The 21,537-nt window shown below is 42.8% G+C and overlaps 1 protein-coding gene across 7 annotated transcripts in view; it reads right to left on the bottom strand.

The window, feature by feature from the left end:
• Nucleotides 1-21,537, bottom strand: part of LOC133512410 (myelin transcription factor 1-like) — a 141,466-nt gene that overhangs the window by 17,492 nt on the left and 102,437 nt on the right. For 5 of the 7 annotated variants that reach the window (XM_061842019.1, XM_061842027.1, XM_061842065.1 and 2 more), the window contains exons 6-15: nt 19,674-19,704; nt 18,250-18,312; nt 15,651-16,015; nt 14,184-15,227; nt 11,147-11,281; nt 9,079-9,169; nt 8,744-8,857; nt 5,654-5,868; nt 3,224-3,411; nt 618-875 (exon numbers count right to left, since the gene is read on the bottom strand). In XM_061842019.1, the coding sequence (XP_061698003.1) occupies nt 618-875; nt 3,224-3,411; nt 5,654-5,868; nt 8,744-8,857; nt 9,079-9,169; nt 11,147-11,281; nt 14,184-15,227; nt 15,651-16,015; nt 18,250-18,312; nt 19,674-19,704 (2,504 nt within the window). The remainder of the gene's footprint in view (nt 1-617; nt 876-3,223; nt 3,412-5,653; nt 5,869-8,743; nt 8,858-9,078; nt 9,170-11,146; nt 11,282-14,183; nt 15,228-15,650; nt 16,016-18,249; nt 18,313-19,673; nt 19,705-21,537) is intronic. The other 2 variants (XM_061842035.1, XM_061842057.1) reach the window with 2 other exon arrangements.

Here is a 21,537-nt window from a genome sequence, read left to right as displayed (position 1 = left end):
ATACATTGTGATTTCTAGGTTTTTCTTTCTAGATTATATCTCTCTCGTATGATGAAAATTTCAGACCCCTCCATGATTTGTAAGCGGGAGAACTTGGAATACAGCAGGGTGTTCAAATCCTTATTTTCTTCACTGTAAAAACCACATTTCTGCACAATGCATGCGAAAATCTTGTCTCGCCTATGGTTCCATTTTTTATTCAATCTGAATATATATTTTGAAAGTTTTCAAATTACTGTGTGCCTACTGTTTCTAGTTTAATAACTTTTTTGGTGTGTAAAAGGTATTTCTCTCAATGCGCAGTATTGTCGTGTCATGTCTTCATATTTCTTTTGAAAGAGTTCAAAGCAATGGAGATTAGCATGCGGAAAGGATGGTGCAATGCACCTGACACACCACCTCTGTTACTCAGTGCAATGTTTCAACTGACTAGTAACTCTTTCTGTGACATAAATGAACAAGAGAAAGAGGAAGTGGCTACAGGAAATAAACAAGTGATTTTTTCTTCAACTGACTTGTGGGATTTCTTCATGTTGCAACAGCTCCTCTGAGATGAGCAGCACAGGAAACAATGTCTGACTTTTTTTTTTGCGCGCACACAGTCGCAATAAACTGACCTCGTCCATTTCCTCCTCCCTTTGGCGGTTGTGTTTGGTAAAATCCAGAGGCCCCTCCCACTCCTCCTGTTTGTAGCCCTGTAGGTTCGGTGACGTCATCCCGCTGCTTTCGCCGTGATGCAAAGAGGAAGATGAGGAGGAAGAAGGGTCTGGGGAACGGACCCCCGGGCTGGTGCCAGACAGGCTGCCCTCGTGCTTGATGGGCTTCTTCATACTCAGGTCCAGAGTGCCGTTCTCATCCACCTCAATGTCCATTTCCTGCGGAAATATTCAGGGCTGAGCTTGCATTCCCGTGCAACAAATGTAAGGAAGATGAATTCTCACATACGGGATTAGTTAATATTTTATGGTATGATAAGATGAAGCTACTTTCACTTGGCAAAGCTGATCTCTTTTTCAAGAAAGAAGAGAAGAGAAGAGAAGAGAAGAGAAGAGAAGAGAAGAGAAGAGAAGAGAAGAGAAGAGAAGAGAAGAGAAGAGAAGAGAAGAGAAGAGAAGAGAAGAGTGGGCCTGTCTATTGTCTAGTGTCCAGTTATGGTTCTGGCAGGTGAAGAGGTGAGATGCCCTGTGCTGTTTTGTTTGATTTTCTCCAAAATGGCGAAGCACATTGGCTGGAAAAAAAAAAAATGTATATCAAAGCGATAGAGGAGGAGAGGAAATGGGAACAGTTCCCAGAAATGTCCCATGTTGCTGTGCTCACTGTTCCATTATTGATTTTTAACTGGCTCAAACGCAGAAATCACTTCATGTAAGTTGTTAGCAGACGGGTGTAGTTCCATTACATTTTACATTTACTCGAGTAACATTTTGGATAACAGAGTAGTTTCAATGCAGCATACATTTTACTGATACTCCGTTATAATGATCGAGCGGGACGGTGGAGCAGCTGGTATCGTGTTGGCCTCACAGTTCTGAGGACCCGGGTTCGATCGTTTGCACGTTCTCCCTGTGCTTGCGTGGGTTTTCTCCGGGCACTCCGGTTTCCACCCACATTCCAAAAAAATTACATTAATTGGACACTCTAAACTGCCCCTAGGTGTGATTGTGAGTGCGGCTGTTATGTGCAGTGTTATCTGCACAGCGATTGCCTGGCAACCAGTTAAGGGTGTGCCCCGCCTCCTGCCCGTTGACAGCTGGGATAGGCTCCAGCACTCTCCGTGACCCTCGTGAGGACAAGCGGCAAAGAAAATGGATGGATATAATGATCGACATACCGTTTACTACTTTTGTTTACCCACTACTTTTTTATTTATAGCCTGCGCGATCTTTTCTAGACTTCATCTTCGATTTCCTCATAGGCCGTCATTGTGTCAATCCGGCGAGATCGCTTATGTCACTTGACCTCGATTCAACAATGGAATGGCACATGGCTGTCACATGACTGCATTTTTTTTTTTTTTGGGGGGGGGGGGGAAGCTGTGCAAATGTTTTCTTTCCAGACTGAAAAATAACTTTTTTTTTTTAGTCTTCTGTCTTCCCAAACACGGGTATTTCAGCCCACTTCTAAGTTGAGAAAACACCTTGCAGTAAGTTTGGCAACATTAGCCAAACCCGGGTCTTCATAGCTGTGAGGCCAACACTTTCCAGCTGCGGCAATGTGCCGCCCACACACGTTACATATGCAGGGTACACCCTGAACTGGTACACATATCCTGAATACGTGAAAGAAATGTGAATGGAATACAAACCCAGTAGGGCTCTGAGATCGACTGAGTCAGGTCTAATAATGGAGTGCAGAGTCCAGAGCAAACATGGTGAAGCAGCATTTAGCTATAACAAAAATATGTAGCAAAAACAAAAATGTAATAAGTTGCCAACAGAGGCGACGTCAGCCCCAAATGTGAGCGTTAAAAACTTTTTTTTTCATGCATTTTAGAACACTTCCACTTTTCAGTGATATGAGATTATTTTTTAATTGTACTTCTTCAAATGTATTTAAGTATGTATTGTTTTTAATCATGTAAAGCGCATTACGTATAAAATGGGCGATACAAATACATTTGCTTTGCTTTGCTTGAGAACCTCTCTGGTTGTTAGTCACAATATGGACCAAAGTGGCACGCGAATTACACCTCTCAGTGTGCTTAAAAGAGTAAAGAGTATTACAGGGTATTAGCCATGTACAGCACAGAAGAGGAGAGTGGTGAAAAAGCATGAAAAGAGACAGAAAAGGGGAAATGAAAGACAGATTGGCTGCCGCGGCGTGAGTGGGAGATCTGCACTTCACATTATTTAACAAAAAATGGCTACCTGGTGGTGGAAAAGTAATCCGCAGAACGGGCTGTGGGCCAAATTCGACAGCAACGCGAGAAGTGTGTGGGATGAAAGGATGAAAGGGAACGGGATAGGTGATGCAAGTGCATCTCAAGCGTGGCTGCTGTGAGTCAGTGCCCGATTTGATGATACACAACCGGTAGGAGGGTGAAAATGTGGAGAAGAGACTGTTGTGCCCTATTAAGTGTCATGTGACAACGCAGATGAAAGACGTGATCTTTACAATGATGACATACCTTGTAAATAATGTAGTTTTCAAAAATGCACGAGAAAAAAAAAAAAGTAGGTCACAAATGTATTCCTCCAACAAAGTTTCGACGGTAGCGGCACACCTTGTTTTGTGGCTTGGTGCTCAGGTTCTCGGGTTTCTCCCAGCACCGTGTGGAAAGGTTGAGGATGGCGGTGGCAGCCATGTGGGCGGCTTCGGCATCGTGGGAGTAGTCATAGGCCAGGGAGGAAGGTTTGCCGTAACCTTGGAGGCTAAGGCTGGGTGACGGGGACTTGTCGAAAGAGGGTTTACCTGCACAAAAAAAAAAAACACACACAAAAAAAAAAGAAGGGATGTGCATCAAGGTGGAATCAAGTATATTATCGTGTAATCAACAATGTGTTCATTCCTGTTATTCCTTTTTAATATGTTGTACTCCTGAGCGTGCACCACAGAAGATGCGCGATTCATCAGATGCATTTATCCATTCATCCATCCATTTTATTTCGCACTCATCTGTTCAGGGGGGTGGGGAGCTTGTAGCCGATCCCAGTTGACTTCAGTCGTGGGGTGGACTACGCCCTGGACTCGACACTAGTTAAGTTTTACAACAGTTTTTCTGTTCTGACTTGGATGCACAGCAAAAAAAAAAACTAAAAAAACGAGGCAGGTACACACTAGCTACGTGTCATTCAAAAGCTACTTTGGAGTTGAAAAAAAAGTTGGTGATTTCAAGAAAGTTTGAAGAAAAAAAAAATAATAATAATCGGGCCCCGATATAAAGAATATCGTATGAAACAGACTGTCGGGACTTAACATTGTATCCAAAAATAGCTTCTTTTTTTTCCACTTAAAAATATGAAAGTCTGTCAGTTCCAGAATTGGTTGGTTGGTACAATGCAGGCAGAGAACTGGACTTGTATTTCCGAGTCACAGATGTAAAATATGACTAGATCCAATTTCAAAACACGTGCTTCCCATCCCTATGTGGTGGCCATTTTGAATGTGGGGCATTGGCGTGGTGGCCATGTGATTTTGATGATGGTTCTATCTATTTTATATTGTGCAAAGAGCAAGACAGAGTCGCAAGGCTGTCAGCAATACAAAACCCAAGTCTTTAGAGTCTGGAACATGTTATTTTGGGTACAGTAACAAGTATTTGATTTTTTTTTTGCCAGGCCATTCGCATTGGGCAACAGATTTGGAACACAGAGGCACACTAATTCCTCGGGGCTCATAAAAGTGACTCACCTAAGTACATCAACAATGTCCCCATGACCAAGCGCACCAATTTTGTAGGTGTGGATTAAATATGAAACTTTTCAACATTTTCAAGCTTTTTTAAAACCTTTATTTACAACAACTTTGTACTGTAATGTGCATATTACGCCATGAACAAACACTGTTGTGCTGTACAGTAATATAGCTGCACATGGCCTAAAAAAAGTACTTCAATATAACAGACAAACGGCTATATAGGACGACCACCTGCCCCTATTAGTCTGCTCTATCGAGGTTCAATTGTGTATTTATACACAAACACACACACACACACATCCATTGACCTGTACAGTTACATCAGATCCAAAAGAAGCACAATGTCAAAAATCCGTCCGCTCCGTTCAGATTCATTTTCTTGGATACAGAGTTTTTTGCAGAATCGTTTTAACTCTTTCTAAACAGTACCGTAATTTCCGGCCTACAGAGTGCACCCGATTATAAGCCTCTCCCGGTACATTTGTAAAGGAAATACCATTTGGTACATATATAAGCCACAGCCGTGTAAAAGCCGCAAGTACCCACCTTGAAACACGAGATATTTACGAAGAATGACAGTACACGGAAAGAGTTTTCAAAGTTTTAATACCTTAGCTTAACTTAACTTAGCAATAACATGGTAGCACAAACAGGGCTGGTAAAAAAACAAAAAAAACATGCTGGGGAAAAAAAAAAAAAAAACAGCCTCGGCAGCTACACAGTAGCAACACGGTAGCACAGCACTTAACAGGGGTGGTTAAAAAAAACATACCTAAATCACCGAGACGTGGCAGTAACACAACAGCAACACGCTAGTGCGCCACTAACGCGAGCACGCCACTAACAGTGCCAGTTATGAAAAACATACCGCTAAAAATTATTGAGCCACGGCAGTAACACAGCAGCAACACGCTAGCACAGCACTAACGCTAGTGTAGCGGTAACATGGCCGGTAAAAGTCCCCTCCTCGGCACGTATATTCCTCCAGTCTCACTCTTACCTTTTCCACCCGAGTGCCCCTTCCGGCCGTGAGAAAAAATGCACAAATTAGCCGCATCACCACATAAGTCGCAGGGTTTAAAGCGAGTGAAAAAAGTTGCGGTTTATAGGCCAGAAATTACAGTACTTGCAACAGCAGCTGTTTCATTTATAGTAGTCAATAAGCAACCAATCTTGAGTAGAATATTACTTTTTTACTGTTAGTGGGGGGAAAAAAAATAACTATATGAATTGAATTCACTATAACTGTGTTAAACATTTTGATATCCATGTATTTTTGTACCATGCCGTCTCTTACTTTTGAAGGCTTTAGGTGAGGTTTCGCTGGTGGGCATCTTTGGCGCAAGCATACGCTTCCCAAACACTTGGGCATCAAAGCTTGCATAATCGAAGGACACCTTGGAGTACTTCTCCAGCTCCTTGGCCAGGTTGGCACGGGGTGTGGTTGGCGCCATGTTGGGCCTGTAGCTACCATACTGGGGCATCTCCAGTTGCTTTACGAAGCACATGGGCCTATAAAGGTGACAAGGAGCTCGCGTCAGGGTAAAACACTAATCAGAGAATAGAGGATGAAATTGAGTAAAGGATAAAAAGAAGCAAAGCAAATGTATTTGTATAGCGCATTTCATACACAAGGTAACTCAATGTGCTTTACATGATTAAAGACATTTGAAAACAAAGAGATAAAACATTTAAAATGGGATAAAAACAATAAAAATGCTGAACAAAATATGTTTAAAAAAACAATTAAAACCGCATAGAGAGGAAGTAATATGATCAAAAAGTGCATAAATTCTAAAAAGCATGAGAAAAACAGAAGAGTTCACCTCTGTTGGCAACTTATTCCATTTTGTGTGCAGGATAATAGCTAAATGCTGCTTCACCATGTTTGCTTTGGACTCTGCGCTCCACTATTTGACCAGAGTCAGTCGATCTCAGAGCTCTACTGGGTTGGTATTCTGTAAGCACTTTTTTCATGTATTAAGGACCTAAATCATTTAGTGGATTATAGACCAGAAGCAGAACTTTAAAATCTATTCTAAAGATGACTGGAAACTAGTGCTAGGACTTTAGGATTGGAGTTATATGCTCTGACCGCTTTGTTTTGGTCAGAACGCAGCATTCTGAATGAGCTTCAGCTGTTTAATACTCTTTTTTTTTTGGGGGGGGGGGGGGTCCAGTCAGAAGACCGTTACAATACTCAAGTTCACATGAGATAAAAGCACGGATCAGCTTTTCCTGCTCTGCTTGACACATACAAGACTTCACTCTAGATATGCCCTTCAGATGGTAGAAGGCAGTTTTTGGGATTGATTTTATATGATTGTTGAAAGTCAGGTCAGAATCAATCAGAACACCAAGGTTTCGGACTTGGTGTTTGGTTTTCAAAGATAGAGAGTCCAGGTGTTTACTAACAGCAATTCTCTTTTTTCAATTGCCAAAAACAATTGTCTCAGTTTTGTTGTGATTTAGTTATTTATCTGATTTAGACAGTGGCACAATACCTCAATTGAACTGTAGTCATCGGAAGATACTGCTAAATATAATTGTGTGTCATCTGCATAGCTATGGTCGTCAAAAAGTTTTGAAGAATTTGACCCAAGGTCGCATATACAGGCCGATCAGGAGAGGTCCAAGACCTGACCCTTGAGGGACCCCATCGGTCATTGCCATTCGCTGAGACCGAGCACCGATAACACAATCAGAACACACACACAAAAATGAGAGAATAAGAAAAGGGAGGCGGGGGGATACGGCGTGGCAGTGAGTGAGGGAAGATAGGGGCAACAGTGTACTTAGTGAGAGGACTGCTGGATTAAAAGCTCTCTTATCAGCCGAGGGCACATTTGCATGCTGTGTCGAATGAAATTTATGAGCTTTAAGCCCTCTCGTTTTCCTAAAGAGCCAGCACTTTCGTCAGACTTGTTGGTGTAAATCTAGTGATAGAGCTGAAAGAGGCAGAAGGGTGAAGGGGAGAGAGGAGGCGAAGTGGGAGTGGTAAAACTGAGAGGGGTGGGGTCACCTTCCTCTTTTTCTTTCCTTTCCTCCATCCCCCCCCCTTATCGGTGAGCCCCCCCCCCCCTCGCCCTTTGGGCCCAGCCCGCTCTCCTCCTTCTCCTTTCGCTATGATGCAGTCCGTGGTCTGCCATCACATGCTAATTAATATTAAGCTACGCGACCTAGCCTGAAGTCACAATGCTGTCAGAAAGGTCCTCATACAGGATGCAGATAAAGAGATGGCCTAACAAGACAATATTTACAAGACCATTTATCACAGGGCGGTTGATCTTTTTTTTTTATATACATAGAAACACATTAACATGGGGTCCATTGAAACGTGGCTCGAATGTTGAACGCTCGTGTTCCATGCATCACACACACCTCAGCTCTTCACATGTAGGGAAGATTCAATGTGACCCCCCCCCCCCAACCCCACCCCAACAATGCCCTGTAGCTTGAATAATTAGCATCTTTGCTCCCGTACATTATTAATTAAAATACCAATGAGGAAGAGCACAGACTTAGCATAATAAAGACGTCCCCTTTATGCTAATCATCATTCTTTCGGCCGTAATGAGGGTGCCCGGCCAGCTGGGGAGATTAACTGTGAGAAAGAGATGATGGCGTTAACACGGTGGCGCTAATGATCAGACCATCCCCTCGGATGCTTCAAGCGATTTCGGAATTCAGACAATCCGCAAGCCAGGTCCGAGAACGCACAAGGATCCCGGCAACCGACATCACAATCGGGGCGACGTGAACATTTCCGCCTTTTACAAAGACGGCAATGCAGTTGGACACAGTCACGTTTGTGTTTTAACAATGTGCATGTCATTGTTTGTAGTGAAAGAGGGGAGAGAGAGGCAAATTATTACCCCCACCCGCCCACCCCCACACAATGGTAAACCTCCACTAACTACACTGAAAAAAAAAGTACTGGTACTTATTTGCATGTGGGTAAAAGGTGTTAAAATACTGTAATATTCTCATTTTTTACTCAAAGATAATGAAATATATATTTGTTTTTTACACATTTGAATGCACCCGATGCAAATGTTCCATTTAAGCAAATTTAAGACTACTTTTTGCGTCTCATGATACGATGGTTGGAAACAGAATTTAAAAAAGTTTTTGATACAGCACTTGTAACGGAATGTTTATACGTATTAGGTACCTGGCCTCTGTATTATTAATTCACACAAAAAGAAGTGATTGCATATAATTGAAGTGAACATTTGCATAAAAAACATTTGCATAAAAACATGCATTACTACTTTGTACTTAAATAATGAATACAAAGTGAGATAAAAAAAAAAAAAAAACATAAAACAGTTACAGTACTAGCACATTCCGAGTCATTACGTGTGTTCATTTTTGGGACACACACCTGAGAACTCTGTCATTGGGACTTCCTTTGAGGAGGTCGCCGGCAGGCTGAGAGCTCTGCTTGTCGTGGGTCTTGGACAGCTTCTCTGCCGCTGCAATGGGACATCCTGAAAGACTTGAAAGAGGTTGCAGGAGGAGAAAGATTAATACTTTGAGAAAGGATGCTGACCACGTAAAGCTGCACCGCACTGATGAGGACTGACACGATCGCTGTCCTGGATAGAGTTCATAGATTTATGAGCTTGCAAATAACACAAAGGCTGGAGAAAAGGCTGCCTATGTATGACTCAAAAAAAAAATGTAGAGCACATACACGGTGCTGTTACGTCTGCCTACCTGCGGTGTGTGTTTCGGTTGCTGTTAACATGGCCCTGACCGGTGCAACCAGGAGTTGGACACTTCAGCACATTCTCATGCAGGGCCAGAACTGAAGAGACACGAGCACAATGACACGGAAAGACTTATTTTTTTCATTTTACGGTTTATTTGGTTCACATTTGGCGCACATATTCCCAACTTTCCATTTTCTCCTGATATTTTAAGTGACGAATGGTGTATGTACATTGTTTGTCCCCCAAATAATGCCAAAACAAACTATATGGAGGGAATGTATCCATCCATCCATTTTCTTTGCCGCTTATCCTCACGAGGGTAGCGGGGAGTGCTGGAGCCTATCCCAACTGTCAACGGGCAGGAGGGGGGTACACCCTGAACTGGTTGCCAGCCAATCACAGGGCACATGGAGACAAACAGCCGCAGTCACAATCACACCTAGGGGCAATTTAGAGTGTCCAATTAATGTTGCATGTTTTTGGCATGTGGGAGGAAACCGGAGTATCCGGAGGAAACCCACGCAGGCACGGGGAGAACATGCAAACTCCACAACTCCAGAACTGTGAGGCCAATGCTTTACCAGCTGCTCCACCGTGCTGCCCCCAATAACAATAATGTTTTTTCAATTGTGTTTTTTTTTTTTTTTTTTTGGATGTGACAACACAAATGCTTCCTCTCCGTTAGATGCTTGCCAACCACCGTGTATTGAGCATTATGCCCAACTACAGAACTGGAGTGGGCTTTTTTTTAAATTTTTGCTATTATAACAATAAATCAAGTGTCTACTACTTTGCCTTATTAGTGAAGCGACTTCACTCAAAAGGGGGAATCTCCCGCTATCTGGCTGTAATGTTCAACCCTACTGTATGGTTTTATTTTCGTTTTATCTAGTATTGCAAACAATGTTCCCTCTAATTTTTTACATGTCTGAGCAAACATACGAAGGCCGTGGGCGCTCCTTTTGACCGCTGTGAGCAACATCAGATGTACGCACTGGTCAATTAGTCTCATCCATTGAAGTTACGTGGCTCATTAAAAGGTTCAGATTACATTCCCGTCAGAACATTTCTAAGAACAATTTTGTGTTTTTGCAAACTTACACTGAAAATGTCAACAAGTAAATAAATACATTACCAAACAAATACACACCAAGCCAACTAATAACTCTGAATTTGAAATGTCGCTTCCAACTTTGTTTCATTTTTTTTTTTAACCCACAATGATATCCCTGTCTCTTTTTATTGGTGTAAAACCGAATTATTGCTTGCAGAATATCTTTCACAATGCATGTTGAAAGCTCTGAATGATGCTCCCAAACAGTTTTAGAGTTAATGTTATGTTGCCTCCTATATTTAAAATACAGAATTAGCTTTTTGGGCAATGTATCGTCTGTGCTTTCATCCTCAATCAGGCTGTGCTGAGGTGGAATTTTAACATTACACACCATCTCATCCTGCACTTTCTACTTTGGCTTCAGACCAGACCTTTTTTACTCAAAAAGAGAACATCTCGTTCAGTTTCACCACTTTTTATGCTATTATTCACTTACCCTGGTGTTTGTAATTATGAGTGTACCCTTTAAAATGGACGAGGGTGGTGTCAGGTAAACGGTGTGAGAGGCAGTGTGTTTGTGTGCCATCAGGCTGTAGTTCACTGCGCCGGATCTTTTTTCCTCTGCACTGAGAGTGTGCGACAAGCGCGCTAATGCGCAGTTGCGCAGCTTAGAGGGAACACTGATTGCAAACATACTACAAGCATGATGCTATGTGATGGGTAAAGTATCTGTAGAGGAGCACAACAGTGGGAAAAAAAACACCTCCTATATTGCTCCAATTTCAACATCCTGCTAAGTTGAGTGTGGTGCCACTATGTGGATGACTTATGAATCAGATGCTTCAGGGACCTTCCAGCAACCTTTGACCCCGGGACAGAACAATGGGAAATGAAAGCAGGATGCAACGACCTCTGCAAAGGCAATTTGCCGGCGGCACAGGGAAAAGCAGGTTTCAATCACACTCAACTGCTTTTCGCCAATCCCTCTGTGTTTAGGTTCATCGAGAAGAAAACTCACTCTCGGGGGGGATCCTGTCCTTGTGAGGGCAGCCGGACAGGCTGCGGTGGTGGGGGTACAGGCCAGTCACGTGACCTGTTCCGTCACACCCCGGCGTGGGACACTTGATCTCCCTCTTCTCTGGCCGAATACTCTCTAGGTAGAGAGATGATGCGTCGGTTACGGAAAGAAGAGTGAAGTCGGGCAAAAAGGAGGATGGAATGAGAAAGGAGGACAAAAGCAAGTGGTTAATGTCATCAGACGGTCTGCTCGGCCGAGCATGAAATCTAGACATACAGTGTGTGGTGTAGTTTGTGTTTTGACCGTGCAAAGGCACCATCTGTATCTGTTCTCCTAGAATTATGTGTCTCTGCTTACAGGAAATATGACATTTTATTGTCTTTAATACTTTTATCACAATGTCTGCCATATATTTGTTAGATTACGTTTGATAACCGTATCAAACTTGCCGGTTTAGATCCAGACGTATTTTGAAATACTATTGCGGAGATATTTTGACCGTCGGCGGTATTTGAGTACGCTCCGCCGCTGCCAGACTGCAGCGCTCTGAATAACCGAACGGCACATTCCAATATCGCTCCAAATGGACCGAAATGTAGCAGAGGCATTCATAACTCATGTTAAATAAATACTGAGCATCTCTGAGAGTCAGTCAAAAAATGAGCATTATATTATGATTCACCTCACATTTTGGATCTCGTTACATTGTCCGGGCCGATAATAAAGCGTCCGGTGAGAGTGGAGCAGTCTCCCGACGACTTGTTCTACACAATTAACAAAGAACATTTTTCTTTCCTGCTACTGGAGGCAGAGTAAGCGCCATTGGCGTCGGAGCGAGGAAAGAGCAGTGAGAGGGTGGTGCGATGCTCTATTGGCCTTCAAATTGAATGCTAATGAGACATGCATCCCCTAATTAAGGTTGAGCAGTACAAGAACGTCACCACAGGAGGGAGGGGAGGCCAAGGAGAGGGCAACACTAGCGGCCATGTAATAACAGTATTGCTGATCCAGAGAGGAGCATGACGAGAGGGCAGCGTGCCAACTGAGAAACACAAGCCTCCATCACACATAAACAAACAACCTGCGCTTCGGACCTTTCCTTGACTTCTTGCTCGCATGCTGCCGGCTCTCCGAAGCCTGCTCGCGTCTTCTTCGCTGATCATAGTAGCGCAAGGTTGGCGATCTGAAGCGGGCTTTGTGATTCATTGCTGCGCTTCGAGTTTACTTGGCACATGACACGGTGCTACGAGTGTACTTGAATATTTTGTTGCACAGAATAAAGGTTCTGTAATAGCCTAATGGTGTCACAAATCTTAGTCTACGTACGTACGGAATCATATACACTACAGCCTCGGTTCTCGAATGTCCCTGTTCTCAAACAAATCGGTCTTCGAATGAAAATTTCCAGATTTCTTTGCTTCTGTTTTCTGAGGAAAATCAGTACTCGAACGCCCCCAACAAAACCCGGAAATAACATAACGCGCGTGGCCCGACCAGCTGACCCACCTACGTCGCGCTTTGTTTTTTGGAATTCGAGCAAAACCCCCAAAAAAACCCACAAACAACATAACGCGTGCGGTGGTTGATTCGGTTTTCGAACAAATCACTTTTCCAATCGCCTTCTAGAACGGATCGTGGTCGAGAACCGAGGCTGTACTACTTTATAGTGTACCACTTTTGAGGATTAATAAAATAATCAAACTAAATTTAAACCAAACTATCAACAACAATAGAAAGGAGTTACAGAGGTACATAAACAAGTTTTAGTCATTCTGTGACTCAAATTTGCTTGGATATTAGATCAATTTCCACATTACAATATAAAAAAATACTATTAATATTAATCAATTTTATTAATATTAATCCATTGCAGCCTCACCCAAAACAACACATTTCTATGTTAAATATTTTGTAATTGAAAAAAGTTAACATAATATTATAAATCTATTAAAACATAATTAAAAGAGACTAGAAATGAATAAACGTGTTTTATCAAGTAAATTAAGATTAATGGCATACATACAATATAGTACAGTGAAACCTCAGTAGAATGGATTAATGGGCAGCGGGGGGCTGCATCAACTATATTACATTGAAGCACATCTTCTTTGAGACCATATGCATCCACGTAGCAGTACAATTAAAAATTACTTTTTAATGGCCTAAAATATCCAGTATCGTACAAACTTATTGTAAATGAGTATTTTTTTTTTTTTTTAAAGATGGAGAAAATGTTGGAAAGTTTCACATTTATCCAAACTTACCAAGCAGGTGTGCTTGTTCAGGGTGAAATTGTTGAAGTACAGTAGGCGAGTTTTTTTTTCATGAGACACAAGTAATTAGTGTGCTTCTTAGGTCCAAATGTTTTGCCAAAGGTAAACATCTTGACAAAAAAAAAAAAAAAATAGCACGCAATTGGTTTCTTTATGCTTCTTGTGAGCATTTTCATACTTTGGCAACTGAATAAATTACTGCAGTTGTGGGTGGGTTGGACTGCATCTGATTACAGTCCAAATGCATCTATGATTATTGCTCTCTTTTTATTTAACTCCCTCGAGTGGCAGCATATCTGAGGATTGCGCAAGATTAAAATTTTGGCTCACAACACACAAAAAAATTGACTGAGCGACTGCTCGTAACTTCAGGCACCCGTACGTCAATATAATAGTACCACACATGATCTACAGAATCCAAGTATTGACTAAAGAGAATTACTTATTTTTTTCATTTGAGCCGTTGTTAGATTCAGACAATATGGAGAATTAATCGTTTGAAAGGTTTTCGGTGCAATAAGGTGTTTTGATAACCAATCAACTTGTGTCCAGGTGCCTTAATGAACTTTACAGTATTGTCTTGTTAACCTCTACACTGCACTTGTGTGTAGGTAGGCTACTAGAACTACAGCTATTCTTTATTTGTATCACTAGATACACAACAGATGAACTCTTATTTCGTAATTTATAGTATAAATTCGTTGTTTATGCAAACCCAATGATCACAATCACACACAGTCCAATCTAGTTCCTCTTTGTCCTACCTTTGAAGTAGCTCTTTCTGATGACATCGAGGTGCTTAGGCCGGTCTTCCATGGTGAAATATCTGTGATGCTGTATATCGGACACACCTAACAGCTCCCTGGGCCCGGCCGGCTTCACCTGCTCCGCCTTGAGAGCAATGGCCTGCTCGAGGAGGCCCAGGTTCCCTCGGGTCATGTCAAACATCTCGGACTCATCTGTGACGGTGGAGCGCTGGGAGAGGCTGTCCTCGTCGTCGTGCTCGTCGTCACCGTCGACATCGTCAAAGTCTTTCTCGTCAGACTTGTCGGAATGCACCTCGATAATGTCGGGGGAGGCCGAGTGGGAGACTTTGTGGATTTTAAAGTTATCCCCTCTGCGATTTGGTGAGTAGTTCTCAAGTGGACTGGCCATGTGGGAGATGTAGTTTAAGGGAAGGCAGGCCTTGTAGTTATGAAGTGGTTTGTGGGAGTCATAACTGTCAAGCGGACTGGCTGTACCCACACTGTAGTTGTCATGTGCGTTGTAGTCCTCCAGAGGACTGACCCTGTGGTCTTCAATCTTGATGCGTGGTCCCTGAGCTGCTGTGGTGCTGGTGCTGCTGCGGACAGCAGTTGGCACATTTGGGTTCAACTCCTCATCTTTCTCCTCCTCTTCTGGTGTGTTGGCTCTCTGCTGTGCTGACGCTGGCGTCTCCTCCTCGTCATCTGCTGTGGGTTCATGCTGGACCTCCCTGGCAAAGCGTTCTTGCTTCCCCCGGTCCCCCACCGACTCCTCCTCTGTCGCTTCTTCCGTGTCTTGACCTCCGGCTACTACGCCTTCCTCTGCCTTCGCCGTGTTCCCATCCTGCTGCTCCTTTACTTTTTCATTGTGTTCAAGTGTCACGGTGACATTCCCCTCAGTCTCCATAGCAACAGGCGGCGGGGCGCCCACAGTTGGAGCATCGCTGTCGTCACCGGTAGCGGGGCCTCGGCCGAGGTGGAGGAGAGAGTTGGCCACGTCTTCGGCATTCAGAGAGGGAGACTGTGACGCCTGTGTCATTGGAGGCTCAACGACGACACACACTTCTGTGAATAAAGAGACAGTTTTGTGTGCCAAATGTCCATTGACATACACTTCAGCTTGATAATGAGAATGAATGCAGCACTACTAGTAAAAAGAAAGCTTTTTTCAAGACTGAATTATGAAAAGTGCATCTGACATAGTTACGTCAGCAGGGTTTGTTAAGATCAGGTACAGTTCTTTGGAAGAACATTGAGGACGTGATAAATATAGCCGTTTCCTTCCAACCGTTTCACCTCGCCCTTGTCCGAATTAGGGTCAGTTGAACCTATGAGGCGGAATACACTGGACTGGTCGCAAGCCAATCGCAGGACACATATAGACAAACAGCCATCACACTAACATTCACACAACAATATTATAGGTGATCTAAGATCGTTTTGATCGAACTGTGGAAGACCTCAAAATGAGTGTGAGAGAAGACTAACCCAAGTCCTTACGATTTGCTGATTCTTCCCTCTCCTCTTCCTCCTGTTGCCGACTCTGTGTGTCCTCATCTCGTCCATTTGTTTGTCCTTCGTGCTTTCGGTCTTCCGCAGTCTTCTCTGCCACTCCAGCAGTGTCAAGATCGTCCTCATCCGCCTTGCATCTGCTTCTGTTCTCTCCATCCGTCTCGCCCTCTCCCTCACCTTCACTGCTGACGTCGCTTTCCGCGCTGAAACCCTCATCCAGAGCCAGTTTCAGGGGGTGGGACTTCCTCTTGGATGCCGGCCGCTCCGTTTCCTGTTCCTGTTCCTGCTCTACCTCGGCCTCCTCAAGTCGCCGCTTTCTGGCTAAAGGGCATCCCAGAATGCTGACAGGAGAGATGGGAAGGAAGAGAGAAGACAATTGTGTATGATTGAAGTCATGTCAGAGAGCGGACTTGAAGGGAGCCCGAGGAGGGCGCCATGCTCACTCGCTATCAGATATGGCAACCAATCTCTGGCAATTGAGTGAATCGTTTAATGAACAACTTGTATGGCGGGAGCAGCGAGGGAGGCAACGGAGGGTGAAATCCAATAAACTCCCCCCTTATTCTCACCTGGGAGACAGCGAGTGAGATTGAAGGAGGATCTATAAACAAAGTGCATTTGAAATTGCCCGCTGAATGACTACACATGTAAACAGATAGCTAATCTCTCCGACACAATAAAGAGGAGTCACAAGTCAGTGCGCTGCCTGCTCTTGGCAGCTCTCGTGAGAGTGAGCTACACAAACGAGGAGGATCGCAGCTGGATGGAACCTGAACAAAAAAAAAAAAAAAATCCCTTTTCACTGCTACAGTCTTTGTGCTCTTTTTCAGTGCGAGTAACTATATAAAAGATTCTTCAGCTGATATAAATAAGAGGGAAATATTTGTCTCAAGGTCTGAGAACTGTGGTTTTGAACTGATGCAACATTTATTTAACTTGGGATGCTCAGGAATTGTAACTGCAACGGCTGCAAGGTCCCAATTTGAGCCTTTTGCTGAAAGAGCCAAGGTTAAAGATTCATTTGAGACCCTGCCGTGTTCGTCGATCATTGTTGTGTTTCCACTTTGCTTCTTGTGTATGGATCCTATTCACAACTAAGTATGAGAATGCTGTAATTGAATTCATCCATTGTTGGAGGGGGGCAATGTTTATGCTACTTAGATTTCTTTTTTTTTTTGGATGTATAGAGCTCATGCACCTACGACATCAAATCACTTCACTGGCCAGAAGTCTCGGTCAAGGAAAGCATCCTTCAATGCTAAGTCGGTTGGAGACGACACGATGATACGTCTTGTAGCACGACGCCCAGAGTTTTGTCGAATACCGTTAAACATTTAGGAGGTGATAATAAACAAAGGTACGTGGAAAAATTAGAGACACTTGGCATAAAGGACCCATATTTAATGCCGAAGTCGATGTTTTCGGCGATAAGAAAGTGGACTTTTAGCCCGCTTCCGCTTGTCTTGGACAATTGGATCGACACATGTATCTCGTGAGTAGGTCAACAAGATTTACATTGAAAAAGAAAAGTCTGGACGCACACAAATACTTTGTTCCTGGGTCTGTTCTCAATCAAGAATAAATCCCACTTAGTGATGGAGCCACTCAGATTTTTTCAATACAATTAACAATATTTAAATAAATGACCACTGGTTTTACACAAACTCGCATTCATTAACTATGATTGAAAAAAAAAAAGACAGCAAGTCGGCTCCTCGTACACGGAAGCACATTGCAGCCACACGTTGAACTTCGGTTAACCTCTCCATGACAGTCTTTTTTTTAAATATGCAGTGTTCTCAAATGAGTCCAATGTGTATTAAAAAAAAGAAAATAAAAAACTGGGATAGGCTACAGCCCCCGCACACGGAAGCGTGTTGCGGCCACACATTAACCTACGTAAACCCCTGTGTGACCGACGGTGTATTTTCTTTTTTTAACTACACATTGGACTCATTTAAGAACAATGGATATGTAAAAAAAAAAAAAAGGCTGTCGGGGAGAGGTTTACTGAAGATTAACGTGTGGCCGCCACACGCATCTGTGTCCGTTTGAGACGACTCTGTAGTTTTTTTTTTTTTTTAATGCATTGTTCTCAAATGAGCTAACTTGCCATTATAAATACTTCTTGATAATTTGAGATTGAGAAGAATAATTTGTATCTGAAATGAAGTGATCGCTACACAGGCGTGTACGTATTTTGGTTGGGCACCATCCATCACGTTTAATTGCTAAAATCCTGTGATATTTTCTGGTCTTTTCAGCTGGTATTCTATAGAATTGTCTCTTTGAGTATCTCGTCTTTGCTGTCGCAGCTCTTTTTGGCACTGTGAAAATGGTGACATCATGTGCACGAGTTCTATAGTAGCTGGTAAATTAGTAGAATGTATTTTGAGAGACAGACTATATTTCCCCTCATTGCTGAGAAAGTACGACATCAGGTTGTTGTCTGTTATGACCTATGTAAGTGTCACTGTTACAAATACAATTCTCCCAAGAAAGCAGCATGGTATGGATCAGCGATGATGAGGACAGACAGACAAAGAAGGACAGACAGTTTTTAAATCTGCCCTACCTTCTGTGTCGTGAGTATCTCCCACTGATATGGCCTGAGCCATTGCATCCAGGGGTGGGGCAGCTGGATGGGATGGATGGAGGGTAAATATGTTTAAGACGTGGTGTATTGTAGTTATCAAGCAAAATTAATGACAGTGACTGAAAGCAACCCCCCCAACCCCCTCTACAAAACAAAGGCATGCAAAGCAAGCACACACGTCACAGGGATGCGCATGCACAAGGGCACACTTGGTCGCTGATATGTATCCACATGATGCATGAATCCAGGTGGCATCAAGCCGGGAGAACATAATATTGTGTGTCGTACATCAAGCCTGGCCTATATCCTGTTACCATGAGTGATAATGATCACCCAAGACCTGCTGTAATTTCCCCTTGCTCTGCTCTCCTCGCCATCACTATCATCAGGCAAGCAGCCCGCCCACCCCGCCGTCTCCGTCCCCTCGCTCGCTCCCTCTGATGCAGGCTGCTGTGACCCCTCAGGATGCTTCATTTCAATTTTCATGAACATACTCCAACTATTCCCCGTTATCGCTCCAATTATACTTCATATTCATTTTACATGTAAGAAAAAAACACATTTGGCATTGCGTGAGGGCTTAGGTTTATTTCTTTTGGGCAGCAGTGTTGAGGTGAAGATGAACAAAATGTCTAGATGTGGCACTCATTCAGAAGGCAGGAAGAGGAAAAAAGAATATGGCGCCCTGTGACCAGCGATCCCCCTAAAGCCATGACTTGGGTACAATGAAGATGTTTTCCTCCCAAGTCCTTCATCCATTTTTGCAGAGATCATATGACCCTTGCATCGGATTTATTGTGTGTTCATATAGCGCAGGGATGTCAAATTCATTTTTCTCGTGGGCCATATTGTAGCTACAGATTGCCTCAGAGGGCCGTTATGACTGTGAAACCATGAAAATCTTTCCCCTCATCATATTTACACATGAAATTTATGAACCAATATGGGAATTAGAAATCAAGGGTAATGGGTTTTTCAACTATTGATAATGTTTGGTAACACACAAACCCGAGCAATGCCTCACCGTTATCATATATGATAAGGCAATTTGAAATTTTTGGTACAGATTTGAAAAAAAGTTGATACACATGATATGCCTTCGCGGGCCACATAAAGTCGTGCGGCGAGCCAGATCTGGCCCCTGGGCCTTGAGTTTGACGCATGTGATATGCCGGGAAAGGGCAAAAGGCCTTGGAAAATCAATAGCCAATTCGAGGCATTGCGCAGAAACGGAGAAGAGATAAGAACTAAAAAAGAAAACAAATATTGCACAAATATGGAGCTTCACCTAAAGAAGCACTTTTGATGTCCATGAGTGCCGAGGGTGCTTTGCTATTTTGCTCTGCTTCTTTTCTTTGCTTGCATATAAAACAACTTTATGGGAGATGAAGGCGTTTTCTTACCTCAGCTCCAGTCCTGCGTGCTCAATAGGAACTGAAAGAATGACGAGGACAAGCGAAAGACAGGGGGAGAGACAAAAGTGAGCAAGTCCTCTGAAATCTGTGCAGCTAAAAGAAATTCAGATCAATAAATCACAAATGCATACGAATCCCGTGAGGCTTCCGCATAAACGCTTGCACGCTGCCGAGCCAGACACGTACACTTTTCCCCACTTCACGTATTATATACACACACATACAGTATTGTATCTAACAAAAGGTGAGCAGAAAAAACAAACAAGTACAAGCAAATGGAAAAAAAAAAGTCAACGTAACAATCCTGTGCAGATATCAAGAAAGAAAATTGTGAATTTTTGCATTTTAGGTGTCATCAGTGGGGAAATCAAAGGAGAAAACACACATTAACAGCAATAAAAATAATAGCAGTGTTTTCCAGGGTCAAATTGAAGTAATTGCCTTGAAAACACAAATCAAGCTGTGCTGTCCAACAGCAAACACATCACTGGCAACCGACAGCATCGCTTGAGAGTTGAGCAGTGCTGTGAGCTTGGAGAAATATTCCAGGTTTGTTTGGTGCAAATGAGAAAACGATACAACTCTGGAGAATTCAGCCAGGGCTCCAATATCTCGCGCATTAATCCCATGTCAAAAATACCCCATATACTGTATCAAGATACAGTAGCAGACATGTAGACTGCGTGCGTGTTTGTGAAGCATCTCAGTTTCTCCTTCTTTCATCATTCAGTGGAGATGAATCCAAAGTGCAGTTCAGCCACATTCCTTCTAAGCAACTAAAGGAGGCGAACCTTTCACTTAAATCTCAGCAGGAATGCAATTAATGCAGAAGTCCGGTCGTTGAATTAACAATGTATCCGATAGGTCACGTCATATGTACTGTACCTAGAACATTTGAGCTCAATCCGATATCATTTAAGGTTGTTTTGAGAATATTTTTATCGGCAATTTTGAACGCTGCCGGTCGCCGCCATTTTGGCGAGTCACATGACCTACGTCCGCGGATGTGACGTTTTACGTGCCCCAACAAAGGCTCGCTTACGTTGTGACACTATTATTTCTCGGATTTATCTTCATCCGATGAAAAAATAGCAGTGTCGGTGGTGTAGCTGCCATAAGTGTCAGTTACAATACTTGGGTTAATTTTGTTGCTTATTTATGTATTTTAATTAAAAGAGTGAATTAGAGCAGTGATTTCCAACCTTTATATAGCCGAGGCACATATTTTACAATTGAATAATCCCACGGCACACCAACAAAAGTAAATGTCACCAAAAATGGATCGATTAATTACTCTATGTACTTCCTGCCATCTAATAGAAGAGGATTTTTTTTGTTCTGTCTGTCATTGTGCCTCACTGGCATAAATAGATGAATAAATATACATTATTTCTTGGAATAAATGTTTTTTTAAGCAATTACATAAAATTGGATAACTTCCCACGGCACACCTGAAGAGCGCTAACGGCACACTAATGTACCCCGGCACACTGTTTGGGAATCACTGAATTAGAGTAAAGAAGAATTTATGTTATTGTGAGAAAAGATTTTCCTTTTGTTAGTTCACGTTTATGTAGCGGAATTTTGTTTATCAGTGTTGTTGGTGTCAGGACGCTTATTTGGGGGCACTTCCAGTATATCAGCGGCAAAGAATTGACAGGAGTTAGTTAGAAAGAGAGAGGCAAGAATGACTCTGTTTGATCAGGAGGTCAATGAAGTGTGTTTATTATTCGTGTTTTGTCATTTATTTGTGTCACATGAGTTTTAATGTGAATGTATTTTGTCTTATCATCTTGATATGTCGGCATCTAAGCTTGTTGACGTGCTAATAAAGGCCTGTGAGCAACTTGTC

Source organism: Syngnathoides biaculeatus, chromosome 2 (assembly GCF_019802595.1).
Source record: "Syngnathoides biaculeatus isolate LvHL_M chromosome 2, ASM1980259v1, whole genome shotgun sequence".
NCBI classification, from domain to species: domain Eukaryota; kingdom Metazoa; phylum Chordata; class Actinopteri; order Syngnathiformes; family Syngnathidae; genus Syngnathoides; species Syngnathoides biaculeatus.
This window is presented reverse-complemented; position numbering and strand designations above follow the sequence as displayed.